This window comes from Ischnura elegans, chromosome X, assembly GCF_921293095.1.
Source record: "Ischnura elegans chromosome X, ioIscEleg1.1, whole genome shotgun sequence".
NCBI lineage: Eukaryota > Metazoa > Arthropoda > Insecta > Odonata > Coenagrionidae > Ischnura > Ischnura elegans.
This window is the reverse complement of record NC_060259.1, coordinates 87,788,232-87,816,122: the sequence shown is the minus strand read 5'-3', so window position 1 is coordinate 87,816,122 and position 27,891 is coordinate 87,788,232. Positions and strand designations below refer to the sequence as shown.

The following is a 27,891-nucleotide window of genomic DNA, read 5'->3' as shown; positions in this document are numbered from 1 at the left end:
TGTGGAGTCTCTATGGAGGATGCTTAGTATATCAATCCGTATATCACGTTGCAATTTCACATTGCTTTCACGAAGTTCCATGTGCTGTCTCGTCAACTGATCAGCCCTGTTTCTTCAAAAACTTAAACCTGCTTTCAATCTTTTATCCTTCTATATTATGTTGTAAAGTTCTTACAATAAGCCGCGAATACTGTGAGACGGATAGCCTATGAAAGCAAATCTTACTGAAATAATCCTTCCTCCTCTGTCTCCATTGAATGCGAGATGAAGGTTATTTTATCTTCTGATGAAAATTCTTTGTCTTGACTTGAATTTGAGGAAAAAATATTGTGGGGTTCTAAATTCTGTTTATTGCTCACTTAAGTTCTCTCTTGGCATTCAGAATCGGCCGCACAACTCTCTTCCAAAACATGATCTAGCCCAATATCAGACTCAATATAGCTAAATTCATCATGCGGATGGTTTTTGTCTGAAAGATTGTACTCCAACCAATTTGCAATAGAATCATCATTTAGAGCCATTTTCACAAAAACAATGAAAAATAAGTAATTTAAGAAAAATCACATAACCACCTAGCATGGATCTCTCAGACCCAAGGTACAGAGTAGTTTTTTACTAACCTGTGACAAATGCAGGCATGTCCTACCCCTGCGAGTGGTTGCACGACACTCAGGGGCAAGAGGAAAAATTACAAGCATGAGAAAGTCAATACAAAATCAGGGAACTGAAATATTTACGATTATTTAATCGTCAAGGTCTGTGAGACCCATGCTAGGTGGCTAAGGGTTAATGAATTTGCCAAAAAGAAGACAAGAAGGAAACTTTTGAAGCAGTTCTCGTTGTGCTTGAGTAAAGCCCCATTATGTCTTCATTCATGTTTTTAATCTGCACTTTAATATCTCTAGAAGATATTGCAGGAAGATATGCAGTTGGCCGTATTTGTATTTTAGAGGCTTTGTTCAATTGAAAATGTAGTTCGTACCACTGCTCTTCATGCATTTTAGAATTAGTTAATTTACACTATATTTCATGCTACCGCAGTTCATTCAGTTACAGTAGTACGTAATGTTTTTATGTTTGAAGTTACTCTTCTTTTTTGTTGTATGAATTAAGGCTAGACATTATTTTTGGAAAGGCTATTCATAAAGCGTTACAGTTCCATAAAAGTTAAAATTGTTGCCTATAGTTTTACTCCAAGCTGTTTTTTAAATTAAATTGTCAATATTTTCTCAGCGTAAAAATTCAAGCATAAACTTATGCTGTCAGCCATATATCTGTTTATTCCTTTTTTCCGAACCTTACCTCATGGGAGTGGCTATGCCTTATCATAAAAATCGGGGAGGGAGGGTGGCTCAAGTGAGGAGGGGCGCTATATGGAGAGGTGCCTATAGCGTAACTTTGGGTAAATCCGGCCATGTGGATATTTCAATGAAATTAGAAAAGGGGCTATCTTGCATCTACAAAAAAAGCAGCCAAAAATGAATCTGATTGACTATGTAGGGTCAGACCACTTTTAACCTTTTCCCTACTAAAGACGTAAATATAAGTGTGGACGTTTCTTGACTCAGAAGACAAAAGCCGTATATTTTCGTTGGTGATTTTCTTACACAAGTGAACGAATGACGAATATATTCATTTCCTAGCTCTCCCCCTTTTATGAAGGTCGCGGGTGTGCGACGTCTTTGTTTCGGGACCCAACACTGTGGGGTTTAGGCTTTACCCTTGGAATGCGGGAGCAGGTACCCAGACCCCTCGTCTTTTATTACTCCTCTTAGAGGTAAGGGACCACGGTCATGCAATTGTTTATCCAGTCAGTTTTGTAAATAAATATTTGTTCTTTTCTCAAGAAATATAAACTAAGAATTGAATTCTTTGTCTTCTGTGTTTACAATTTTTAAACGAGATTCTACGATAAATATTTACTTGTGTCTCGCGTTCTGTATAAACATCAACATGGAAATTATTGCTGCATGAAATGCGTTAATATTGACCTTAGATCTTCGTTTAAAATTTGACAATGCTCAGAAAAAAATGAGGAATTTAATTCAAAGACTGCAATTTACATGCAAGCAACAATTTTCCATGTGCCAAATACATATAAGCAATCCATAAGTTGACCGCGAACCAATGCTGCAGGTAAGGTCGTAAACCCGGAAATGGGGGGCACAACTACTCTCAGAGGGCGAGATAATGCGGAGTCCCCGCTGAGAGAGGTCGAAAAAGGTTGGAGCTGAAAGTGTGTTGTTATCTGTGAGAACCTTCTTAATGAATGTCCTCCAAAAATGCTCTGTACCACGAGAAAGAAGAGTCTCTTTGGGCTCATTACAGCAGTCATGCTAAGACGAAAACTCCGCCATCTCGAAAGGGTTAAATTGCTTTGAAAAGTCAATGGCTACTTGTATTTCCCCCAGAAGAGAGTTATGCTGTGACAAATCAATGCTACTTTGGCCAGGGGGATTAAATTTTCAGCAGTACATGCAGGGGAAAGGACATAAGCATGGAATAAAAATCTGCATGCTCTGTGAGCTAACAGGGTTAATACATTGCATAATTGTTTATGAGGGCTCTGGGGTGATGTGGTGTGAATTGATATGGTGGACATGGACAGGGTGACAAAGTGGTCCATAAACTTTAAGAAGACTTTAAAAATAAGGGCTATTATTGATCAGTTATTGTAATAATATTCCCTTTGCTAGGGATCTGTTGATATGCAGTACATACCTCACAGGGAAAAGAAAACCCAAAAGGTTTTTGGGCACCAGCTGGTGGAAGACCAGATTGTTGCTTGTTGGAGTGAGGAGGGGATTTGTGTCTTCTGCTAGAGAGAAAAGAGAGATGTGTCCCTTATCTCCTTCAAGTTTGGGTGTTGGCTTTGTACCCACTGAAAGGTCCGGCAGACTAAACTGGAAGTTGTAGTTGAGTATAATAAGTTTATTGGAGGTGTAAATCACTGAGACCAGTCGCTATCTCACTACAACCAAGTGGTGATGTGCGAGTACTCGAAAATTCGAGTCGAGTCAAGTAGTTGGTACTTGAGTGTTTCGAGTAGTGTTATGAATGTCGAGTCGAGTTGAGTAGTTTCGGTTATGGAGCTATCGATGCCAGTAAGTTCAGAAATCTGCCAACTGGAGGCACCATCGGGAAACCCATATAATGGTTATTTCATATCATATCATATAGTCAACTTATTTTATACATAGCAGTCAACCACTACGGTATTCGATGAGGGTGCCGAATACCTTTTCTGCAGCCTACCCGGCAGCGTAATCAGGGTGGACCATTGTAGCACTCATACTTTCTTATGCAATACTTTTGTACCCTACCATACTTTCTTTCTCACATGCTGAGATATTACGTAAAAAATTGCTACAATTTTTATACGAAAAATGCAACTTTTAGGTTTTACCGGCGAATGCCCGTTTTTCCCAGTGTTTGACGTCACACGTGGGTGTCATCTTAAGCCTTTTTGAGTATGTACTACATACTTCCGATGTTAATTTTTCATTATTCCTTTATTGCATTTGATTTCCTTCTTGAAATTACAAAACAAGAGTTGCTATGGTTGATTAAAATAAGTAAAAAATAAAGAAAAAATGTTTGACCAAATAAGTAAAACTTAAGTTCTATGGTTCCTTCCCATCGTCCTCCTAAATCCCATGAAGATTCAAGATGATTAAAAATTGTTGGTATAACATTTAATGAAAATTCCCAGGTTTCCCAAATCTTCCAACTTTGGTAAGAAGTACTTGTCCAGCCACGTAAGTGTGTTGGAAAAGAAAATTTTCTGCTGGCAGTAATACTGTAACACGGAAACATCAAAACTGTCTGCCTGAGCATGTAGAACAATTGGTTTTTCTGAATTTGAAAGAATCAAATATTACAGGATTCATTTACTTTTATAATCTTTATTACAACTGTAAAAATGCCTTGTACTGAGGGCTCTTCTGAGCAGTTTAGATAAATACTCTGTCAACAATTTGGTTAAATACCACGGTCCCTTACCATGAAGAGGGGTAATAAAAGACGAGGGGCCAGGGTATCTGTCCCCGGATTCCGAGGGTAAAGCCTAAACCCCACAGTGTTGGGTCCCGAAACAAAGACGTAGCACACACGCGACCTTTATAAAAGGGGGAGAGCTAGGAAACGTATATATTCGTCATTCGTTCACTTCTTGAGACCCTAGTATATCGTAGGCTCATAGATTTTCTTGAACATAACCAGCTGGTAAAACAAACTCAACATGGCTCCAGAAAATCCACGCCTTGCTACACACGCAGATGTCTTTCATGAATGACACGGCCTTGGGTCCTTTCTCGTGCTTTATAACAGTACCAAGCTCAGCCCCTTCGGTTTGCCGCCACTACGCCGCTCTTCAGTTGGTTCCTAGCTTCTGCCTAGTGTGCTCCATTTATTATTACACCAAATTTTCCTTTTTCTACGGATTTTTGAATTTTGTTGTGTTTTTTACGAGAGTTTTGGTGAATAAGTCTTCTTCTAATAATAAATCTTTTTTTTTAGAATTGACGTCTTCTTGAAGAATTTTTTCTTCTGTTCAGAAAAACCATGGTTTTAACAATCTTGATTGTGGTTAAATTGTGATAGCCAGTAAGTTTTTCAGTATACCAATATTTCGGGAATCTATGGCAAGTGATCATTTTCTCGGGATTTTACAAGCATTACATTTTGCAAGAAATCCCAATGAAAACGAACCGGTGCACCGGCTTGCAAAGAGAGAGATGCTTTTCAGTGACATACAGCTGCGGCGCCTTGTGATCACCTTTATAAAATAAGACCTCCTTTAGACAGTTTCATAGAGACGATGGAAACTGCTGCCTTGCCGGGACGGGACTTAGTATAGATGAGTTGATGGTACTGTGGAGAGGCTGTCTAATATTTCGGCAATACATCAGTGGCGGATACAGATGGGGGGCAGAGGGGGTACGTCCCCCCCCCCCTTGTGGAGCTTCCCATATTGCCAATCATTGCAGAACCACAATTTTAACTTTTTTACATCATGAGATGGCATTTTCTTGTATTTTTACATTATCACTTTAATTAAAACTTCTTACACTTTGCATGTGACGTGATAATTTTTATTACGATAAAAGTAAAGGTAACTCAAGTTATCTTTTGCACCCCTTTTGAGTTTTTTCAGTATCTGTTACTGTGCCCATGTATGTAATGTACAATGCCCTTCCTAGGCATTTAAAAAACATTGAAAAATTGTCGGCTTTCAAATACCAGCTGAGGAAGTTTCTTATGACAAAGTGTTTTTATACTGTGGATGAGTACTTTTCGTAATGTTGAACTGCTGTGCCTTTGTGTGTGATTTTTTGTTCTCATCTTGACCTGTCCTATGCACTCATGTAATGTCTCCAGGATGGAATAAAATTATTATTATTATTACTGCAATACATGCAGGGAGAAAAGCACAAGTATGGTGTGAAGATGTACACGCTTTGTGAGCCGTCTGGCTTAGTTCATCGATTGCTAGTTTATACAGGCTCCAGGGACAACGAATTGGGCAGACAGGGGCATGGGGATAAAGTCGTAAAAAAATTGTTGGAAAATTTTGAAAATCGTGGCCAAAGTGCGTTCATGAACAATTATTACAACAACGTTGCATTGACAAGGGACCTTCTTTATCAAAAAATTTATTGTACAGGTACATTGAGACCAAATGGGAAGGACAATCCAAAAGAGATATTTGGTCACAAATAGCCAAAAGGAGATGTTTGTTCTCGTTGGAGTGAGGAGGGAATATGTGTTTTCCGCTGGAAAGACAAATGGGACAAATCAATGATCTCTTCGGATGTGTCTTACCTCACTGGCAGAAAGTAAATATGTAGTTCAATTTATTCATCAATCTACAATTGGTACAATCCCAGTAAGGTCAACTTCTTTTGAAATAAAATGAGGTGTTCCCCAAGGATCAGCCCTGGGTCCTTTACTACCGTATTTCTCCGAATATAGTCCCCCCCCTTAATTTCGAGGCTTCAGTTTCTGGAAAAATTATAAAAATGCATCTGAATATAGTCCCCTCTTTACTTTTACCATTGGCATTTTTGGAAAAAAAGGGGGACTACCTATAATCAGACAAATACAGTATTTGTTATTTTAATCAATGATCCGTCCTTCTCTCCAGCTAACTGCAAGCCAATCGTGAGATTCAACTTCAATTTGATTCAATGGTATCAAAGAAAAACACTGAAACATTTTAAGCACATTTATAGAGTCCTTTTTATGTTTTATACAACATATGAAAATAATGCAAACGAATCGAACACAGGCAAATAAATTGTTCACAAAACTAACATGTTAAAATCAGATTAATACTACTAGAAGTGCCATTTGAAATAGCAAAATGATTGAATACATAATAAAAAAAATTCTTTAAAAAATATCACAGCTACACTGTAGAAGTGAATGAGTATAAAATTCACAGCCCAAATAGTATGCGAGCTGCATTCCAGCCTTGATTCTATCTGGATGCATCTAGCTGGACTTGGCAACTTCGATTCAAACTGAATTCCAACTTGATTCAGTGACTAGATTCCTGCTGGAAAAAGGAAAGGCAAAAAAATTAATATAGAGTAACTCAACCTTTCTGCATATGCACTATGTACTAAATGGAGAAAATTGAAAATGGAAGTACTATCTGGATAGTGGTCATTAACTTTCCATATTCATAGATCCACAACTACCTAATAGCCTTGCAAAGGCTTCCGTGATGATTTGCATTTGCTTATTTGATCTGTGCAACTTTATTGATAAAGCATGATGGAATGATGAAATTCTGCAACCAGAACTGCACCAGGAGTAGTAAGTGCAAATAGGGCTGGCAGAAAAATTTTTCCCTTCAAAAATAGCCCCTGCAGGAATTGAACAAAGAAGATACTTCTGTGGTGAGCCATCAATAGTAATCACTCTTTTCCCTGTCTATTTCAGGAACATTAATGCTTTTTCGCTGTCAGTTGGTAACCTGTTGTGTGTCTGTTGGAGATTTAGTGAATAGAATATGAATAGCCTACAAACAATCTCAGCAACACACAATTGGAAACAGCATTCAACAGTTAGTACTCTACTTGCAGCTTGTTCCTTAACCGGCACGCAATTAGCATTTTGGGGACATAAGTAAACAGACTCTTAACAAGCAGGGGCCAGTTGGTGGTATGTTTCACCGGACAGGGAGCAAACAGACAACAGTGAAGAGGCTATCAACAGGCAGTGACCAGTTGATCATCTGTTTCACACACCAGGGTACCAACAGAAAACAGTGAACAGGCTTCCAATAGGCAAGGACAGGTTAGTTGTGCACTTCTTAAAACAAGGAACAAACAATCAACAGTAAACAGGTTACACAGTGAACAGCCTGGGTGATTCAATTGGAATTTTCAAGTATTACATATATTGAATACAAATATTCAATCGAATTTCAAAATATTAAATTCAATATGAGGATGTTTAGTTGAATTTAAAGGATATATTATCTGCTAAAACAGAAATTACATCAGCTTGGGTTCATTATCACGATTATCACCAACCACGAATGAAGCTATTGAAGTGAGCACGCAAATTAAAACAGCTGTCATGGCTTATGCATTTTAAATACTTTACTTTGCCTATTACAGGCCAGGGACAGTTGGTTGTATGTTTCACCAGACAGGGAACAAACAGACAATAGTGAACAGGCACTCAACAGGCAGAGGCTGGTTGAACATCCTTTTCTCACAACTGGGTACGAACAGAAATCAGTGAACAGAGAGGGTGGTCCTTATTTTTTAAGTTTTTGAATTCATTTTGGGACACCCCCCAGATTTGTTCTATTTGGTGAGAAAATAAATACTTATTGAAAATTATTTTTGCCATCGGACACAGGGAAAACATGCCGCGTCGCACTTAAATTTTTGAAATTTGGGTCTTTTCCGGACATAACTGAAGATGATGTCACTCTCGGATTATTCTATCATTTTTCTATTTTTTACAACAACTTGTTAGACATCTGTAGCATATCACCTCAAATATCTTTCATTTCTGCCCATTGGTTCCCGGGATATGACACCAAGAGTGAGTGCTGCACCCCAGGCATTTCAAAGTAGCATGCAGGCTGCAAATTAGGGTGAGCCAAAAAAATTTATTTCTTTTATTTTGAAGTTTTAATTTCATAGAAGATTTGCGAATTGTATAGAGAAAGCAAAAGAAAAAAAAATCAAAATCGGTTGACATCTCCAGTTGTACATGGTCCCTAAAGATTGACAAATAGTGAAAAAAATCTTCATTTTTGTGATTATTTTTAATTTTTGGATTATATTTTTTTGCAATGCATTGGTTTGTAATGTCTTCAAACAGAGCCTTAAAACAATGTGTTTTAATTTGGTATAGGTCAGTTGATATCTTTCAGTCGCACATAGGGCCTAAAATTTGCCAAAATATTGAACATTTCACATTTTTAGGAGTTATTTTTCATGCCTTAAATACACTTTTTCAATGTAATGGGTACTATATTACACTTATTTTTGAGCATAAGAACACTGTGTTTTATTATGGTGTGAATAAATAAACAACTTTGGGTTGGGCAATGACCCCAATGCTCTAGTAAAAGAGTACCAGAAAAAAGGCAGGCCTATGGTATGATGGGTGATAACAATTAAAACGTGATTGAACTTTTTGACTAGCTCTATATTTGAAAAGCTTAAATATTTACGTTTTTACGTACTGTAACAGTATAGTTTTAACAATAAACTTACGTTATATTAAATAAATGTTAGGGCTAAATAGTTTAGTAAATCAGACTCACTTCCTCGGTTACGTCTATATTTAGATGGAAGAATGAATGGCACATTGGTGATAGACAAGATTTCTCCCCTGTCTGAGCGAGGTATTTCTCTTGAAAATTTAATTGTCTTCAGATGTGATGGTACTGCTGTCAATACAGGTTGGAAGACTGGTCTAGTTAGCTGAGTTGAACTTTATTAAAGGAAACCTCTATCATGGGGCAATACGCCTCCTTCATGTCAATGAGCTGCCATTCTACCACATGTTTCAATTGGATCATCGCTCTTTCTTTTGAGTCTGTTCCCTCATATATTATTTTCTACTTAAATTTTCCATACTGCTCAACAGAATGACGATACACTCTCTAAAACTGAGCAATTTTATTGGTTTTGTTTACCTAATTAACCCTTTTGAGATGGTGGAGTTCTCGCCTTAGCATGACTGCTGTACTGAGCCTCAAGAGACTCTTCCACACCCTCCGTATGGAGCATTTTCGCAGGGCATTCGTTAAGAAGGGTCTCACAGAATATCACACACTCTCAGCAACAACCTTTTTCGACCCTTCCTAATGGGGACTCCGCATTATCTCGGACTCAAAGGGTAGTTGGGCTCACTCCTTTTGGGGTTTATAATGCTACCAGTGGCATTGGCTTGTGGTCAATCATGCTTCGTTTATATGAATTAGCTATATGGATAATTGTTGCTTGCACTTAAATTGCAGACTTCGAATTGAATTCCTCGCTATATTCTGAGAATTGTCAAATTTTGAACAAAGCTCTACCATCAATATTAACGCATTAATTGCAGTAGCAGTTACTATATTGATGTTTACACTGAAATCGAGATATAACTTAATATTTATCATAAAATTTTGTTTAAAAATTGTAAATGCTGCTCAGAAGACAAATAATTCAATTCTTAATTTATATCTTTGAGAAAGGAACTAATATTTATTTTGCAAAATGACTGGATAAACAATTGTATACCCGCGGTCCCTTACCACTAAGAGGGGTAATATAAGACAAGAGGTCCGGGTACCTGCTCCCGGATTTCGAGGGTACGGCCTAAGCCCCACAGTGTTGGGAACCGAAACAAAGACAAAAGGGGGATAGCTTGGAAATGTATATATTCAGCATTCATTCACCTGCATAGGAAAATCTCTGACGAAAATTTGCGGCTTTTGTCTTCCGGGTCAAGAAATGTCCAGATGCATATTTTTATCTTTAGTAGGGAAAAGGTTGAAGAACTCTGCTTTTCTTTTTTATAAAAGTAATATTATTGACAAAACTAAAATGTTACCTTACCCGACTTAAATATATGCAATATAGCATGTAGTGTAGAAATAAAGTACACTTCGGACTACACTACAGGCATGTGAACATCAACACAATCAGTGTAGGGGAGTAAGTGGCAGCTCACAATTTTATTCCAACGTACGAAGGTTTCACCCACAATTTAACCTGGAACCGTCCATCAGCGAAGCACTCAACCTGTTAACAGTGCACATAACACATTTACATGCTTCACTCAATGGAATCACGTAATGATATGTAGGGTGGAGTAAATTTTGCCACAAACTTTTAACATTGGATCGTTGATGGCAGTAGGAACCAAAATTACCATATTTCTCCGAATACAGTCCCCCACCCCAAATTTTGGGGCTTCAATTTTGGCAAAAATTTATAAAAAGCGTTTAAAAATTGTAAATGCTGCTCACAATACAAATAATTCAATTCTTAATTTATATCTTTGAGAAAGGAACAAATATTTATTTTGCAAAATGTCTGGAATATAGTCCCCCCTTTACTTTTACCCATTAGCATAATTTGGCATTTTTGGAAAAAAGGGGGGGACTATATTCAGATAAATACGGTACTGATAATGTTTTGGTTGAAAGCGCACCATTTTAAACTACAGAACTCAAAGTCCAGCACTCTTATTGGCTGCAGTTTAACCTGTTGCCAGATGCCTTGGATACATTGCGATCTCCATACTTTGAAGTCTTGAGTTGTCCAGAGTATCCAGTATCAGGGCTAGTCTAAGGTGGGCCAAAAAATGACTTTTTCAGGATCAAATACATATTCCCTAAGTGAGACAGTAGCCCTTATAACGTGCCCCTGTGCCCCCCCTGGATCCACCTATGGTAACTGCGCCTCTCACAGTTATTAGTTGCCGTGGTGTAGTAGTAAGCGTACAGAGCTACAGATGCATAGGTCATACGTTCGGTTCTCCCTGGTTATTATTTTTTTCTTTTCGCCACAATGATAAAGCACTTGTATTATGCTTTATATCTTCACTAGCCAGTCGCTTACAGTTATTAATTTTTTTCTATTTACAGGAAAATTTGCTATCAGTTGTTAAGCTCTTAAAAAGACTCGCTGAATTTCTACGGTAGGCTATTAATTCATGTCGGGATGAGCCACGTATCATGTTTAGTACACTGTTCAACCGCCTTTGGCGCTCCAACAGAAGTGACTTATGTTGCCTGAGGATATTTGATGGCATTCCTTACCTATTCTTCCCTAAAATATTACCCTTGCCTAAAATAAGCCCCTCAGCTTATGATAAGCATGTTATCAATTTTTCCATAAGAAACCATAAGAAACAGATAACTCTCTTACTTTGTGCTATCTGGGTCATGCCTTGAGAACAGGCTGTACTTAGGATATACACTCACAGCTAGCTAAGAGGCAACAGAATAAAAACAGGAAAGAACCATCAGGTACCAAATTAGCAACAGCAAACAGGTAAGGAAAAGGTATGCCCGTAGGGAGGGAAGAGCCAAATAACCATCTCATAGGCATGAAACAAACAAGGTGGTATAATTTACATTCTAAAAACCAACACCTGACTGTTGTTACTCGGACAGCAAACAGGGAACTAACATCCTAAGAAACAGGTAGATTAGCTAGAGTTTTTTTAGAGATCGTCGTCTGCAATAATAGATCAGACATCCTAGTAAACTTGGAACAATCCTTGCCAGCAAGTGAATAAAATAATTCCATTTTTTGACAGGAATTCTAACGAAAATAATGGGCACGGCATAGCCATGCATTAAAAAGCAAATATCCTGCTGCTTTTGCATCCCATTTTATTTTTTTTTTACAAACACCATGGAAAACGTCCAAGGAGTATGGACTCATGCATGGATAATTTGTATACAGATAAGCCGCACCAGGATAATCGGGAGTTTGCTGTAATTAGATTTTAAACTGGTACCTATGCCTCATATCCTTAACAGATGCTGAGGTGTAATGGTAAGCATGTGTATTTGCTGATCTGGGGGTCACATGTTCGATTCTCCCAGCAGTTATTTTCTTTCTTTCAACAATGAGGAAAAAGTATGTATACTATGCTTTGCATCTTCAACAGCAAGTCACTTGCAGAAGTTTTTTTTTTCTATTTACTGGAAAATCTGTTATCAGTGCCTTCTCAGGGAAAAATTTTTGCTTTGCAACTGCTTTGGAACCCTTTTGAAACTGCTTTGGAACACCAAAATCTGCATTGGAACTGCTGTGAAACTCATTTCCACTCATTTGTACCAAAAATTAGAAATATGAAGACGTTTGTAACTCATTTGTGATCCCCTATGGAACTCCTTTGTACAGAGTGTGTTCGTTTGGAACTGCTTTTTAGTCATTTGGAACTACTTTTGAACGATTCGGCAGGATTTCCAGACGTCATCATTCATATTGTAACTGCTGTGTACGGAGAAAATTCATTTGGAACTCCCTTTGAATGAGATGACAGGATTTCCGGGCGTCATCATTCGTATTGTAACTGTTGTGTACTGAGAAGATTCATGTATAACGGCTTTCCATACGTTTGTAATTCTTTGTGAACAAATCCATGCGATTTATATACTCATCATTTGTTTTGGAACTGTCTTCTACGCGCCAACATACCATGGCCAGGTTCAGTCTGATACGTTTGGTCGAGAAAACGAAAATTCTTTAATATATGCAATAAAAATGCATAAGTGGTTTAAGAAATAATCGCAAGTCAGTTAATAGAAACGGAACTCCCAAATATTCACTCGAATTAGTTTAAAAATTATTCTATTTTCCTTGTGGCTTAAATCGTATTTTTGGGTCCGATTTGAAATGCGACAAGATTATCTTCACTACGTACCGAGAATTTTGGTTGCGTATAATAAAGGTATTCAATAACAAATTCATAGCGCTCGCGTTTTTTTGCGTTTCCAAGTATATTATTATCGTAAAAATTCAATGTCTATACTTTCAAAGTATACTTCGCAATTATAAATATTGCGAATTTTACGGCATTTTTGCAACCTTTTCTTTCATTGCTTTCGTTCTTTGATATTACCGGAAAAGTAGTATTTTGCATAGATTAATATACATAAAACCATAGAGTAAGTATATAATATACTTACTCTATGTTAAACATACCGATGTATTGTCTTCGCGATCCCTAGGAAATGGTTTATGACCATATTTGGATCCGTATTTTAGGGCTGAATTTTTTCGCCATGAATCCTTCCTTCGAAAATATATTTCTATGTCGAGGTTGACAAGTTCGATTACCCGGAAAGGCCTTTTTTCGCATTTCCCATTGCATTATCAGATATTTAACATGACGGTTTTCAAGAAAAATTTTCCAGAAACGAAGGCATTTCACTCAAAAATGGACACTGAATGATCCACATCAACCACGTAAGATCGGAATTATAAGCTCTCGATAAGGACTTTCTTGACCACCAAAGTGAGTTACCCCTCACTCCGCAATAAGAAAACATGAGGCTTGTGTTAAGCTTGTCAAGCTTGAAGGTCTATCGCTAATGACTAATGCTTTTCAAAGCAATGGAGCTATTGCGAAATGGCGGCGCTGCCGCACTTCAGTTCGTAATATTCATCTTGCCTAAATATCCGAAACAGACTAAAATAAACTTCAAGAAAATTGAGTACGCCATCTTGAACTGCTATAAAGCAGGTGGCATGGTGTACAAATGAGTTCCAAATGGGTGTCCAACTGGTACAAATCAGTTTCAAAACGGATGAACGAGTGGTACAAACGAGTTCCAAATTTAAATCCAAATGAGTCCCATAGCAGTTTCCAATGGAAATCCAAGGCAGTTCAAAATATGTTACAAATGAGTTGATGACATGGTAGGATGCTATGACGTCATGAACTGCTGTGTACCGTGTTTCAATTCCACAGTAGTTCAAAAGCACACACAAATCAGTGGTACAAAGCAGATAAATGACAGTTCCAAATGACTTACACAGCAGAAACTTTTCCCTGAGTTATAAAGACTCGCTGAATTTCACCGGTAGGCCAGGCAGGGTAGAATTAAATTCATGTTGGGCAGAGCTCTTATAGCAGCGTAGCATGCTTAGTAAATTGTTCAGCCACCTTTGGCACTCCAACAGAAGCAATTTATGCTAATCTGAGGATATTTGACTGCATTCCTTACCTATTCTTCCCTAAAATTTTATCCTTGCCTTATATAAGTCCTTTAGCTTACAATAAGCTGCTTGTCATGTTTTTCACAAGAAAACCAAAAGAAATGGGTAACTCTATTACTATGGATGCTATCTGGGTGATTTGTGACTGATTCTAATTTTTGATGTGAATCAGCACTCAGCAAAAACATATAAGGGAAGAAAAAATATTTTTACTCCTAGATGAATTTTTCACTGAGTAAGAGACCAATAGCCACATTTCATGATGATATTTAAGGGTACCCTTTATGTTAATCGATAAATATATTATCATTATGCAAGTGGAAAAAAGATATACATACAAACCATTACTGGTCCTTTATGATTTCTTTGATGATTTGAATGTCTTCCTCAATACCACTAGGTGTCTGAAACAAAAAAAATAAAAAAAGATTAAGAAAAATAATGAGTAAAACTTGAAAACCAGAGGAACATAACTTACTGCAATCTACGTAATACTTTGTAATTGATTAAAATGAGCTACCCCGTAGCATCACTGATTAATGTATGAGCTGGGAAATTTGAGTCACCAAATAAAATAATTAGAATCTAAAATAAATTAATTACCATTAAAGTTAATAAAAATTTGGTCCATTAAAAATTATAAATGGAGGATCACCTAGCTCTTCCACTAAACCCATACACTCAATGAAGACAGGATATGAAACCTGGTTTTAAAAATGATTGTAGTTAACTAATAATTTAATTATATGCAAATACATATTTGTAAACTAAAGAAAATTTATGAATAAATGAACTCTGCCATGAATAAATCCGACTTTCAGTGTCTGCTGCTGAAGTAAAATTCCAACTAGCAATGACAATTAATAGTCATTCTGTTCCAGCTAGCCTAAGGCATTTTGTAAGCAAACTTTTAAAATAATCATAAAATATTGTGTCATTTCTACAGTATCCCCCTAGAAATTTTTACTCTTCTCGGACATTTACTCTCCGCAAACATCTTAGCTGCAGTACTTTGGCGAAGGACATCTAGCTCAGGACACTTGAGCAAAGGACGGCAAAAGATCATCCAACTCAATAGGCCTAGGACTTCAAATGCTAGAAAAACACGAGAAGCAGTAAGTGTTTCAAAACCACCTCCATTCATGATGCATAAAAATCAATTTCCCGCAGTCACCGGTAAACTTGTCCATGTATGTTTTCTCCAGCTGAAGGGTCAAGAATTTGTCATTGGTCGAAACAAATATGGCTGCTGATCATTGAAGGGGTTGACTACAGAAAAAAATGAGAAGTTTACATTGCTGATGAGAGAATGAATTCAGTTTGAAGGAAAAATGTGCTCATTGAGGTGGATGATGAAAAAAGGAAGTTTCTAGGACAGGTTCACAGTGTGTAGGTATAGGTCTAGTCCTTGGTCAAAACTGATACACAGTTTGACAGAGACAAGGTGGATGAAGACAGGAGTAGGTATTTACTCAAAACTAGGGAGAACACAGAGATCAGAGTAAAGAGATAAGTCTAACAATGGGCCGGGATTCATCAAATTAACAAGGTAGTGGACTCTTTCTGGTAGTTAAATAAAACTAATAAAGTGTGCAAAATTAAATGATATCCTTAATTTCATCATAAATATGCATGTTCGAATAAGATTTCTTAAGGATGGCCATCACTTCATGCAAATATATGCATGTGTTTTTTACCATTCATTTTAATCATTACCAATTGAACATGTAGGTAGTCATACTGACTAATTTGTGAAGAGACAAAACAAAGTTTAATAATTAGATGGCAATAAAATCTGACCTGACTCAACAAAAAGAGCTACATTTCATAATTTCAGCTAGCAATAATTAGTAAGAGAGAGAGCTAAGATATGTCAGACCTCAACAATCACATAGCCCTGAGTAATATTTGCAGAAATTCATTCATTATTATTCTGCTTCTTTCGAATTTCACCATTACATCAAGAACAAACTTGAGCAAAGCGAAAAATACTAACCTCTATCATTGGACTGTTGATGATTCTGATTTTTTTGCATGAATTATCCATGCCTACTGCCTTTCTTTTACTCTTTTTTTTTGCCTCTCTTTTGTCAACCTCACCTGCAACATAGGGAATCTTTGAAAAAAGGTTAAAGAAAAACTGGAGAATAAAGGTCAGTGCAAAGGTATCCTCAAACCTACATCCAAGGGCGTACCCAGGATGAAAAATAGGGGGGGGGGGGGGGGGGAAGCCATGGTTGTTCAAGTTGTAGGTAAGATTTAGGCATGGAAAACGTGAATGAAATCAACATTTTACGGAAACTGTAACAGCTCTATATTAGTTTTTAAAAATATTTACTTGAAAAAATATTATTTTCCTTAAAGACATTGGCGATTTTGGCTTCTGGGAGTGGGGTGAGGGGGGCACTGCCTCCTCCTGCCCCTCGCTGGGTACACACATGCCTACATCTGCTTACTACTATCAGTTGATGGTACTTTATGCACAATTTGTGTTTTCTGTACAGGAGGAGCTTGAAGAAAGATAGCTCACACTATGCTGTCCAAATGCCTTTTGGAGCAGATGATGAAGTCTGCACCAAATTTTAGACACACTTGCATTTAAGTCAGTCCTATAATTTTGATGGGAGGGAGGAGGCATATGGAAGCTGGAGGACAAGTACCCTGAGCTTAAGGGATACTAATCAATATCAATCAAGCAACAAATGATGACCACGTTACAGTGAATATAAAATGTGTAGAAACTGAGAAAAGAATATTTGCGAAAGACCCACAGAGACAAAATCATCCGCCTTGACCGGGATTCGAACCCGGATCCCCCGATTTCCGGTCGAGTGCATCAGCCAGTTAAGCTACCGAGGTGTCATTCTTCCCGGTTGATATTTGTGGACACTACCGGATAAGGTGTTGTTGGACTGCTGAGCATATGATGTCACAAGCAGTCCAAATTGTGCGCACAGCGCCACAGCCAGAGAGCAGGCCCAGACATAGAACACAAAGAGGAGTTTGCTCTTGACTAATAGAATATTTGTACTGTCATTTGAACACTATTCGCACACTCCTCTCTCAATTTCTTAGAAACTAATCCCATTCACTGACTTTTAATAGAAGGGAGATATTAAGTATAATCAGGCTTACAAGTTGAGTGCACTTTGATTAATTAAAAAAACTGACTTTCAAGTCCATACATTTTTAGAGGTGATTACCATGTTGTATTTTTCTCAAAATTCCTAAATGCTATGCCATTGATATAAAGTGAGGGGGGGAAATTTCGACTGGAAATCTTGGAAATTTATAGTAGAAAATTCATAAGAATACTGATCACCCAAACTTTTAACTTCAAAAATGCTTTACTTGGTTAATTCATCTAAAATAGCATTTTCCTCACTGTATTAGTGAATTTCTCTGTTTAAATAAATAAATAAAAGAATTCTTGTGGAAAAGTTCTACAATCTTTTATTTATTAAAATATGTCTAACTTCCACCAATCTGCTTGAATCTGTTGAACTTATTCGAATTTCTCTGTCTCAGAACTGATACAGCATCTTCCTTATCCCACATTATCTATTTCCTTATCAGCCTTGAACAGCCACTGCTGAATATCTGTGACCTATATTGGACACGTCAAGATATCAAAAACTAATCGAAGTAGAGGCTTAGGATGCTTCACCTAGGCTGTGGCTAGAGCATACGGTCCACCAACTTGCTTCGGTTAGTTTCTCCAAAGGCAAGAATGCATGCTCCTGAACCATCAGTTTCAATTAGTTACTGCTTGTATGCTCAAGTCTCACATGCATCCCTTCACCAGGAAAGTATTATTAAGCTCGTGACAAATTGTAGCAAATTATGTCTTCATGTATTATTCCAGGTTTTAATAGGGTAGTTTCCTTCATCAAAGAAAATGAAAGGCATTGATTGATAATACACAAATTATTTGGTTTTTGAAATACCGGTTTAGACCAATGGCAAGGGTCAAATTTTATCCTCATTTGAAAAAGGCCAGATTGGCACCCATGCGATTCCACTCCACGTGACGTCACAGGGACCTAGTTTCTACACGAGAGGATAGGAGTTATAAGAAAATGAAAGGCATTGATTGATAATACACAAATTATTTGGTTTTTGAAATACCGGTTTAGACGAATGGCAAGGGTCAAATTTTATCCTCATTTGAAAAAGGCCAGATTGGCACCCATGCGATTCCACTCCACGTGACGTCACAGGGACCTAGTTTCTACACGAGAGGATAGGAGTTATAAGAAAATGAAAGGCATTGATTGATAATACACAAATTATTTGGTTTTTGAAATACCGGTTTAGACGAATGGCAAGGGTCAAATTGTATCCTCATTTGAAAAAGGCCAGATTGGCACCCATGCGATTCCACTCCACGTGACGTCACAGGGACCTAGTTTCTACACGAGAGGATAGGAGTTATAAGAAAATGAAAGGCATTGATTGATAATACACAAATTATTTGGTTTTTGAAATACCGGTTTAGACGAATGGCAAGGGTCAAATTTTATCCTCATTTGAAAAAGGCCAGATTGGCACCCATGCGATTCCACTCCACGTGACGTCACAGGGACCTAGTTTCTAGGATAGGAGTTATACATCGTCTGAGGTTACCAATAAATGCATGAGGCACAGAGCTCAGGGAAACATGTCTTAATAATCACCTATTAAAACTGGCTTAGGTCGGAAAGTTTTCTTCGTTTCATAAGGTATTAATAAACCTTTTTTAAGCCAAACGCTACCAGCCAGCAAGGTACTCAGCTACCCGTCCTATCAGCGCTCAGAGCCTCGATCAAGGTCACCTCACAAGGCGGGAGGGGGCACCAGAAATGCGTCGCACGGACTTTTTCCCATCATTCCTACGTACGCGTCGCGTTTTCGCGCGCTTGAAATTTTTCACTTTTCATTTAATCGCGAAAAATAGATATCGTCATTTAAAAATCTAAAAGCGTGAAATACGTACTCCAGGAGTAATAATCTTTCGATTTAGGCAATAAAAAAATAATAGGAAACCACCCTATTTATAGTGTATTTCAATTGAAAAAAAATCAATTTAAATTTGTCACCTTTCAATTGAATGGTTCAATTGAATATTTATCCATTGAAAAATTTACAAATATTCAAATTCATCCAATATGGTAAACTTATGATGAGGCAGGATATACTTAAAATCTAAATTTCACAAATCTCGAATGCTGAATAAATAACATATGTAAACCGAAATTAAAGTTGAAATATTTTTTGAAGCAGTGTAATAAAAACTTTAATTGGGCTTTTCCACATCTTCCATCACTTCTAACAATCTTGAATAGTTATCGAAAAGCTATACAGTTTTGCCATGATTATTAGAACAACAACTATACTGTAAGAGCGGGGGCGAAAGATAAGTGATCCTAGGGCAGGCTAGCGGGCCTTTGGACTTGCTGCCTGCCAAGACCGTCATGCGTGGTGTAGAGCCACATCCTCCACGAGGTGCCCCTGGTTTTCGCAGAACATGACGGATCTAGACCTGGCTGGTCGATAAACTGCTCCCTTCACTACGGTGGGCCCCTGCGCCAAGGTGACCACGTGAGGTGGGGCGGAGGGTGAGAAGTCTCTAGCAGGGGCGACTCCGGAAACCAGGCGACCTCCGGTTTTATTTAGCCTTACTCATACAAGCGGGGCTCTGTATGGGTGGACCTTTAATTCCCTAGCTACTCGTGGGATTTATATGGATATGAAACCAAAATCTAAAACCTCATCGGAGGCTGCCGCAAGGCGGTCTCTGTCTCTATCTGGGCAGGAGGAGGAGGCCCTGTTGATGAGCCCCTGTGGGGATCGAGACGGGAGCAACTCAACCGCCCTGACAAAAGGGGGCCCTTCGGGGATCCCCACCAAAGCTGGCCCTACTTCCAACCCCTCAGGGGAGGAGGAGGGCTTATTATCAGACTCCTCGGAGTCAACACTTAAAGAGACGCCTCACACTCCCATGACAGTGGAGTCCGACTCTGGTGCTTCCACATTAGGGAGTGTGGCCTCTGTCATGAGGAGGCTCTTCACAGAGAGCAAGATTTCCGCCAAGAGGAATAAGAGGTTGCGGAAGAGGGAGAGGCAAAGGGCTGCTAAGGCTGCCGGAGGATCTGCGCCCCCCCCTGCGAAAGGGCGTACTGCTGGGGACAATGTACCCAGCAGGGGCCCCGAGCGGGGTGCGGTTGGTGCGGAGACCCCGAAGGCCGCGGCAAAACGGAGCCGAACCCCTGGCGACACTCCCATTATAACCCCATTAATTATTATTATTGAACCCCATTATAACCAGTGTTTACGGTATAGTCAGTCAGAAAATGCAAATTGCGAAAGAGCATTTTTTAAATGTAATTCCTGATAATAGAGCTACAATCTTCGCGAAGCTTAATATTTAGCATATTTTAACAGGAAAATAAGCATAAAAAGCTATTAATGGATGCAGCATAAATAATTTAAGCTTTAGAAATGGCAGAAATTATATGGGAAAATAAATTTCTTTTCCTTTATACTCATGAGTGTAAAACTAATGGAAATAAAAGAACATAGTCTTCCAGTAATACAATCAATTGCCCCCAAAACCTTGCAAATACAGCTAATGCATAAAATCTTAAGATGAAATTGAAACTTTAAGTTTCATTCATCAATTTTATTATTAGAAGCTTAAGTTTAGGTAGCTGTATAAAATTATAACCTCAATATAAAATTAACATTCTTTCCTTGATTTTGGAGAGCAAATAAAAGCCCGTTCCTCCATTCACTTCACCAATATTTCAACTCTTGAACTGTAAGCAAATGCTAAGTCCATCCACTATCTCTACTCGCAAGATAACAACTTCTTTTGACATGAGGAAATATCAATTGAAAATATAATCATCATATGTGAATGGATAACATGTATCCCTTACCCTCCTTTCCAGATGAAATCCATCGTCTTTCTTTTATACATAAGGCCAATGCCCTTTAAATCCGCATGTTCTCCTGTACAATATTTGTATATTTTTTTAAACAATGCCTATATAATTGATGACACTTCGCAAATTCCTTTTATAACTCCTTAGGCGTGCAATGCTATTTTGTATGGCCCATGTTATGGCGGCCTCCTAGGCATGTCCCGAGACTGTAGTTATGGTCAATTTCAACTTATGGTCTTGCCATATGATTAGTGGAATAACTCTGCTGAACTCCTTCCTGGGAATCAGGACAAGATACTATGCAATGGTCCAATGGTAGGAAGCCAGAAATCAATGATCACAAATTTTTATAATACGGCACAATAAAAGAGTAGAATTATTAGCTGGTATGACAGTGGTGTTGAACTATAATTTCATTTTGTGACCTTACTGCTGACTATCTCACCAATGAGAATATTAAAACCACATTCTCATAAGTAACACAAGGCATTATGATGACAGCCCATTTAAGCAAGGATTTCTCTAATTTAAAACGATTAAATACCATATCAGTCAGCGAGAGTCCTGAATCATTTCAAATGCTATAAGCCTACACTTAGGAGAGAGATAAATTATCAGGATGCATCCTCCACGGAGGATAATACGTACGAAAATTGCAGCATAACATGGATTGCAGGAGTGCAAAAGCTATGTTATTTTAACTAAATTTTTGAATTACTATATCTAATTACAATGAACACCCTAATAAAATCTAAAGTCATAGAATTTTTCTTGGGATTTCATCAAAACTTTGTACCAAAAAGTCTTAAAACACACATTTTTGTGGAACCAATTAATTTTTGTGCATACATACTATGTACAGTCGCGGACAAAAATATCTTACTACCCAGGAGCCGAAAATTTTCTGCCTCGACTTCATGTCGAATTGGCAACACTGCTGAACCATGCTCCTCCTTGGAGAACAACAGCACCTTGCAACCCATAAAACTACTTATGCAAGTGCATTGCAAAGTGTTTAATGCAAAACATGTAATAGCTGCAACAAAATGGTTGTTCAATTGTAGTATGACATGTCCTACATAGCTATACTCACAAAAATGCCTTCCAAAGAGGTAATGGTGCCTACAGATTATTTAATCATTCAACTCCGAAAGGGATTCATGCTCCTTCGAAGGCCAAGACAAAAAAATCAATTTGCTGGACAAATTCCCTTCCTCAATGAGCCACATACTCCTCTTTGTCCACATGGAAGAAAAGGCCCTCCCAGAGGTGTAGTTGCTCTCCTAGTTGAAGCGTGGTTCAACAGTGTGGCCAATTCGGCGTGAACTCGAGCCTTAAATACTTTCAGCTCCTGGGTAGTTAGAAATATGTTTCCAAGACTATACTATTGAAGTTCACAAAACAAATTGGTGCCTCTAGCCAGCAGCATAATGTTTTAGAACTTTTTCTTTCCATACATGCTGTGTTTTCATTCTTACATTTTTACTCATGACAACTCCCAGCAGAGGGGGAAAATGTTGAGCAAGTATAAATCACATACTGAATTTCTTGAAAGTAACAGCTATCACAGATAAAAGGAGCAGTAAAATACTACCAGCAACTATTCTACAATTATAATTTTCACTATTATTACAATTTTATCATTATGTTTGGAAACAATACTAACTTTGATGCCGTAATTCAGAACAGTGCAGATCCACGTTACATCCACTTCCTCTTTTGGGACCTCCCCCTGGAATAGAAACATCGACAACATTAGGAAAAGTTTCAAATATTACTTGAGGTTAACAGAAACATCTCAAATATAGAGGGCTGGGAAAAATACAGGCCGAGAAGTATTTGAAATACAAAATACTGCTCCAAAGGTATTTGAAATGCAACATACAAAATAACTTAAGGTATTTGACTTTGGTATTTGAAATACATAATAGTATTTCAAATAATTTTTAAGATACAAAATACATTTGTATGTAAAATAAGAGACCTTAAAAAAATATAACCTTCAAATCAAACAGCAATTTAAGTAGAAGTCAAAGATAATTATTCTCTGTTCATTTTTTTTGCGGGTGGGCTGGTGTGGCTAAAGCAAGTGGAAGGGGTGAGGGGAGAGAAAGTTTCTTGACTTTCCCTCTGCCAGTCAGTAAAAGGCAGGCATGGCCTCCATCAATCGCTCTCAGACCTTCGTCGAGTTAACTTTTTGAATCTGCTCGCGGAGCAGTATTGCCAAACCTCACGTGTTCTCCTTGTATGCCTTTAGGAATGGCTTTCACCAACAATGCCCTATTCAACGTGATAGCTGAGCTTCTGTTTAAGGATTATCCTCAATACCTTCCAAATGAGCAGCTACATATCTTAATGTCTCGGTGCCGAGCCCAAAATACCTTTAGCCATCCATGACTCACACATTTTCAGTGGCAAACTAGGGTGGCTATACAGCGGAAATCACCTAAATATATTCAGGATACATCAGGATATAATTTAGAATTTTGAGTCAAGACCTGGAATTGAAGGATATACCTCAATAATTATAATTAATCTCCACATTTTTGTAAAGCATAGATTATGCTGACATTACTTCCAAAAATTTTGATGAAATTTACATCTTCGACAGTGGATAAAGATTTCATACTATTGATCACATAGTCAACAACATTTTGATCAAATTTTTTTCGGTTTTGTTGTTTGGAAAGTACTACAACCCTTCAAAAAAGGCTATTTGGGCTTCCAGCCGGGTGGTCTCTCTCCATTTGGCAGAATGGAGAGAGACCCCCCCCTGGAAGCCTAAATAGCCTTCTTTGACTATATTTGCCGGGAAAGCATCAGATCTTTCTTTACGACAACCCTGAATAAAATCCAGGTTAGGTTGTTTAAGTTTCTTTTCAATTGGATTATCGCTCTTCCTTTTGAGTCTGTTCCCTCGTATACTATTTTCTACTTAAATTTTCCATACTGCTCAACAGAATGATGATACACTCTCTAAAACTGAGCAATTTTATCGGGTTTGTTTACCTAATTAACCCTTTTGAGATGGTGGAGTTCTCGCCTTGGCATGACTGCTGTACTGAGCCTCAAGAGACTCTTCCGCACCCTCCGTATTGTAATGGTTCAGGCCCCATTACAGTGCATTTCTACTCGGCGCATTTTCTTCCCTACCAATTTACCCGCTCTTTCCACGACCTTTCCCAAAACCCCACCCCCAGACCATGGCCCGTGGAGGAAGGCGTGGATGAGTAAGAGGGGATGAATGTTGTTTTCGCCGATTTTTGTATGGTTGTGTGAGTGTGTGTGTGTGGGAGGAGGGGAGCTCGGGTTTTTCCTGAGTGAATGGCGTGTTACTTCCCCTTTTTTGTTCATTGTGCGATACCCCCACCCCAAGTTGAGGGATAATAAAAGGTGGTGCGCAAAAGAGAAGAGGAATTCTCAAGTGACTGTCGGGCGGAGCCTATGCCCAAAATCTGAGTGCGACGCACAGCATAGGAGACAAGGGGCCCAAACATCATTTCAGAAAGATTGATCTGAAAGAAGAATCCCCCCCTGTCCGAAGGAGCAAAGGACCAGCTGAAGAGGACGCATTACCTCCGTTCCGGATGCAGCTTCCTCCAACAAGGGAGAAAGGAGTGCAGTAAATGGAACGAGAGTTTGTTGGATCCAACCTGGTCCAAACTCGGACAACGATAAAGTAAGATTGCAGCTAACCCCCCCCAAAAAGCCCCCTCGTGTCTCCTGCCAAGCCGTGTTAAGACAAACAGTCACGGAACGCACCCGTTACATTAGTGAAAGTGAAATTAATCACCAAGTACAATTAACGTACGCACCCAAATTTACATTCGTCGGGATGGACTATCATTTACCTCCCCAGTCAAGAAATCATTGAAATTGTGTCATATTTGCGTGTTCACCACCGAACTTTATTTTGTTCATATCATTTGCTATATTGATTTTCATCTCGAAACCAAGTTATATTGTTGTTGTTTTTTATTTATTTATTTATCATTGATGTTTCATAAGTGGCTTTCACCAATTCATATTTCATTAGCGTATAAGAGGGTTCCTTTTGTTTTTGTCATATGCAACATTATTTGTGTGAATTATATTTTGTTTAATTGAAAGTGTTTGAGTGAGTGTTTTGTTCTGATTTCCTTCACGGGTCACCTCAAGGAAAATATCCCTCGCCCTTCCTTTCGCCCCGTCCGTTTTCCTTCCGTAAATGCGTGTTGGACGAGTGCATCAGCGCCCGAACGTCACCCATCAGTTTGAATCGGGAACCCCCCACCCGCAATCATCTTCAAAGAAGGGGAATATTTTTTTATTTATGTGAATTACGAGAAGTGAGTGGCATAGTTTTGTCCCGTAGGTCCCATGCGGGAGGGATCTTCGCGGATTTGTATATTTCTTTTTATTTTTGTGCGACGTCTCCCCCCGGTTCTATTGTGGTATCCGGGCGAGTCGGGGGTGGGATGCCACAATAAATTTCACCCAAAATTTGTGGAAAATTAAAAGTAGCTGCATTTTACTGGGCATACAGTTTGACTGCACGAAATATTATTGCATCTTCTGCGATTGGGATAGCAGAGACAGAAAAAATCATTACTTGAAAAAAGATTGACCATAACGTAAGCACTCGTCACTGGATTCAAAAATGTCCTTTTCACCTTTTTTACGATCCTAAAAATATTATTTTGCCACCTCTAAGTATTAAAATAGGGCTTTTTAAAAATGTTGTACAAGATATGTGTAAAAATGGTGCAGGTTTTACTTATTTGAAACAAATGTCCTAAAAATCAGTGGAAAACAGATAATAGAAGGATTTTTTATTGGGCCACAGATTTTTTTAAGAAGTGCTGAAGAATTCGGAATTTTGACCAGTGGTGCCGACTCTATGGGGCCTGAGGGGGCCCGAGCCCCCCCAAAAATTCGTTACAGATGTGAGGAAAAAATGTGTCAGGCTTGTCGATTTTCCCCCGAGTGTCCAGATATCGAGATTCGAGTGATCAGGGTTCTGATGTTGATCATATGACTCTTATAAAATGTTTATAAAACTTAAAATTCACTACTAATAAAATTTACCGGGGCAAGGTCCCCGGTTTGGGCCCCCCCTATATTTTTGTAAGTCGGCACCCCTGATTTTGACAACAGGAGTTCAACAAAAAAAAGCTCGTGGAAGGCATTCAAAAATGCATTTGAAGGTTTTCTAGGAAAGAGAATGGCTAAATATCACCACGATCTGGTGGTTAATGTAATTAAATTGCACAAAAAATGGGCTGCTCTACGTATTCAAAACAAATCACTTCATTGGCTCACACCTGGACTTTTTTCCTACAAACCTTGGCGCCGTTAGTGATCAACACCATAGGTGTTTCCACCAGAATATTTTACTGATGCACGAACGGCACCATGAAAAGTTCAGCAACATATTATCACATTAGTGGTGGACACTGAAAAGGGATTCGTCAGAAGCTAAATATGCGAGAAAATTACGAGTGAGTACCCATTTTTCACATTATTTTAACTCACAATTTATTTACTTTAACTCCCTTAAATCCCCGTTGAATCCGATTGTCCTAAAAAAAACTTAACGTGATAGAAAACATCTGGGCCCAGTTTCGGAATCAGCCCGAAAAATACCAGAGGATCAGCCAAAAACATGGCTAGAACAGGAAAAATTATATTTTGGTTGATCAGTGTTATCGATAGAGTTTCAAACATCATGATCTACGGCTATCATTCTGATTTCACACAACGAGTGTATCTGGCTATTTATTGAGTATTGTCCATAATATGAGTAGAGATTTTTATCAATGGAAATTTGACAGTAGCAAGGACAAATTACAACCTCTGCCACTTCCCCTGCTTATTTCCACTCTTTGAATAAACTTGCTTAGAAATAAATGTGTTAAGGCAGATTGAGTCATTATTTAAAAAAAATTAGTTGCTTAAAAAATTCGGTGTTAATTTTTTATTGAGTAAACTATATCTATTATGTTGATGTTATCAATTGACCTTTCACAAAATTAAAAAAAAATACAATTGCTTCAGATTCGAATACCTCCCGATAACTTCAGTGCATCAAATTCGTGTTAAGTAATCCTACTCAGCTACGGAGTCACATATACCTTCCGTGCTCACGGTGAGTCCAAATATGAATCTGAAGAGAGGAAATCCTCGCCACGGAGCTCGCAAGAAAACACTCTGAAGGCCCAACATGAGCGTGGACGTGAGTTTCCTCAGTGAATTCTATCCGCTAGGGCATTTGAGCCTGTAGTTTGACTCCCGTCTTACTATCCCAATCGCCCCTGCGTCCGTCCTCGTCGGCTATTGCTGGCGAACTGGCGAGAGATGCAGGCTACCTCATGTACCAACCTTCCAAGTTTTTACTGGCCCTACCACATCAGTTAAGTGGAGCTCGTGGGTGTCTACATACTTTTGAAAACGATAGTACATTGCTCTCGTAAATATGTGTACTTGAAATGGCATTTGATGTATAAGAATTTTTACATCAGATAGAAATCTATTGTTGCAGTGTATATGCCAAGGCGGCAAGCAAAATGTTTTTAGCAAGGTGGCTTGTTGCCTTATGATATTTATAAGGGATACATATTAGTCAAATCAACAATATGCCCGAAATGTTTCCAAAAATTTCAAATATTCCTGTTAATAGCTGAATTCCTGCATGAATCATTTAAAAGAATATCACAATTACTCGCCCAAATCCTGAATTAGTTTGGAATTGGTTTCATGAATGGTCTTTTATAAACAAACAA

General features: G+C 38.3%; 1 protein-coding gene across 5 annotated transcripts in view; it reads right to left on the bottom strand.

Moving 5' to 3' along the window:
- Positions 1 to 6,211: 6,211 nt before the first annotated feature.
- LOC124171009 (lysine-specific demethylase 5A) overlaps positions 6,212 to 27,891 on the bottom strand; it is a 131,377-nt gene continuing 109,697 nt past the window's right edge. For 2 of the 5 annotated variants that reach the window (XM_046550134.1, XM_046550138.1), the window contains exons 33-35: positions 22,797 to 22,862; positions 14,543 to 14,608; positions 6,212 to 6,559 (exon numbers count right to left, since the gene is read on the bottom strand). In XM_046550134.1, the coding sequence (XP_046406090.1) occupies positions 14,549 to 14,608; positions 22,797 to 22,862 (126 nt within the window). In that variant the 3' untranslated portion in view covers positions 6,212 to 6,559; positions 14,543 to 14,548. The remainder of the gene's footprint in view (positions 6,560 to 14,542; positions 14,609 to 22,796; positions 22,863 to 27,891) is intronic. The other 3 variants (XM_046550136.1, XM_046550135.1, XM_046550137.1) reach the window with 3 other exon arrangements.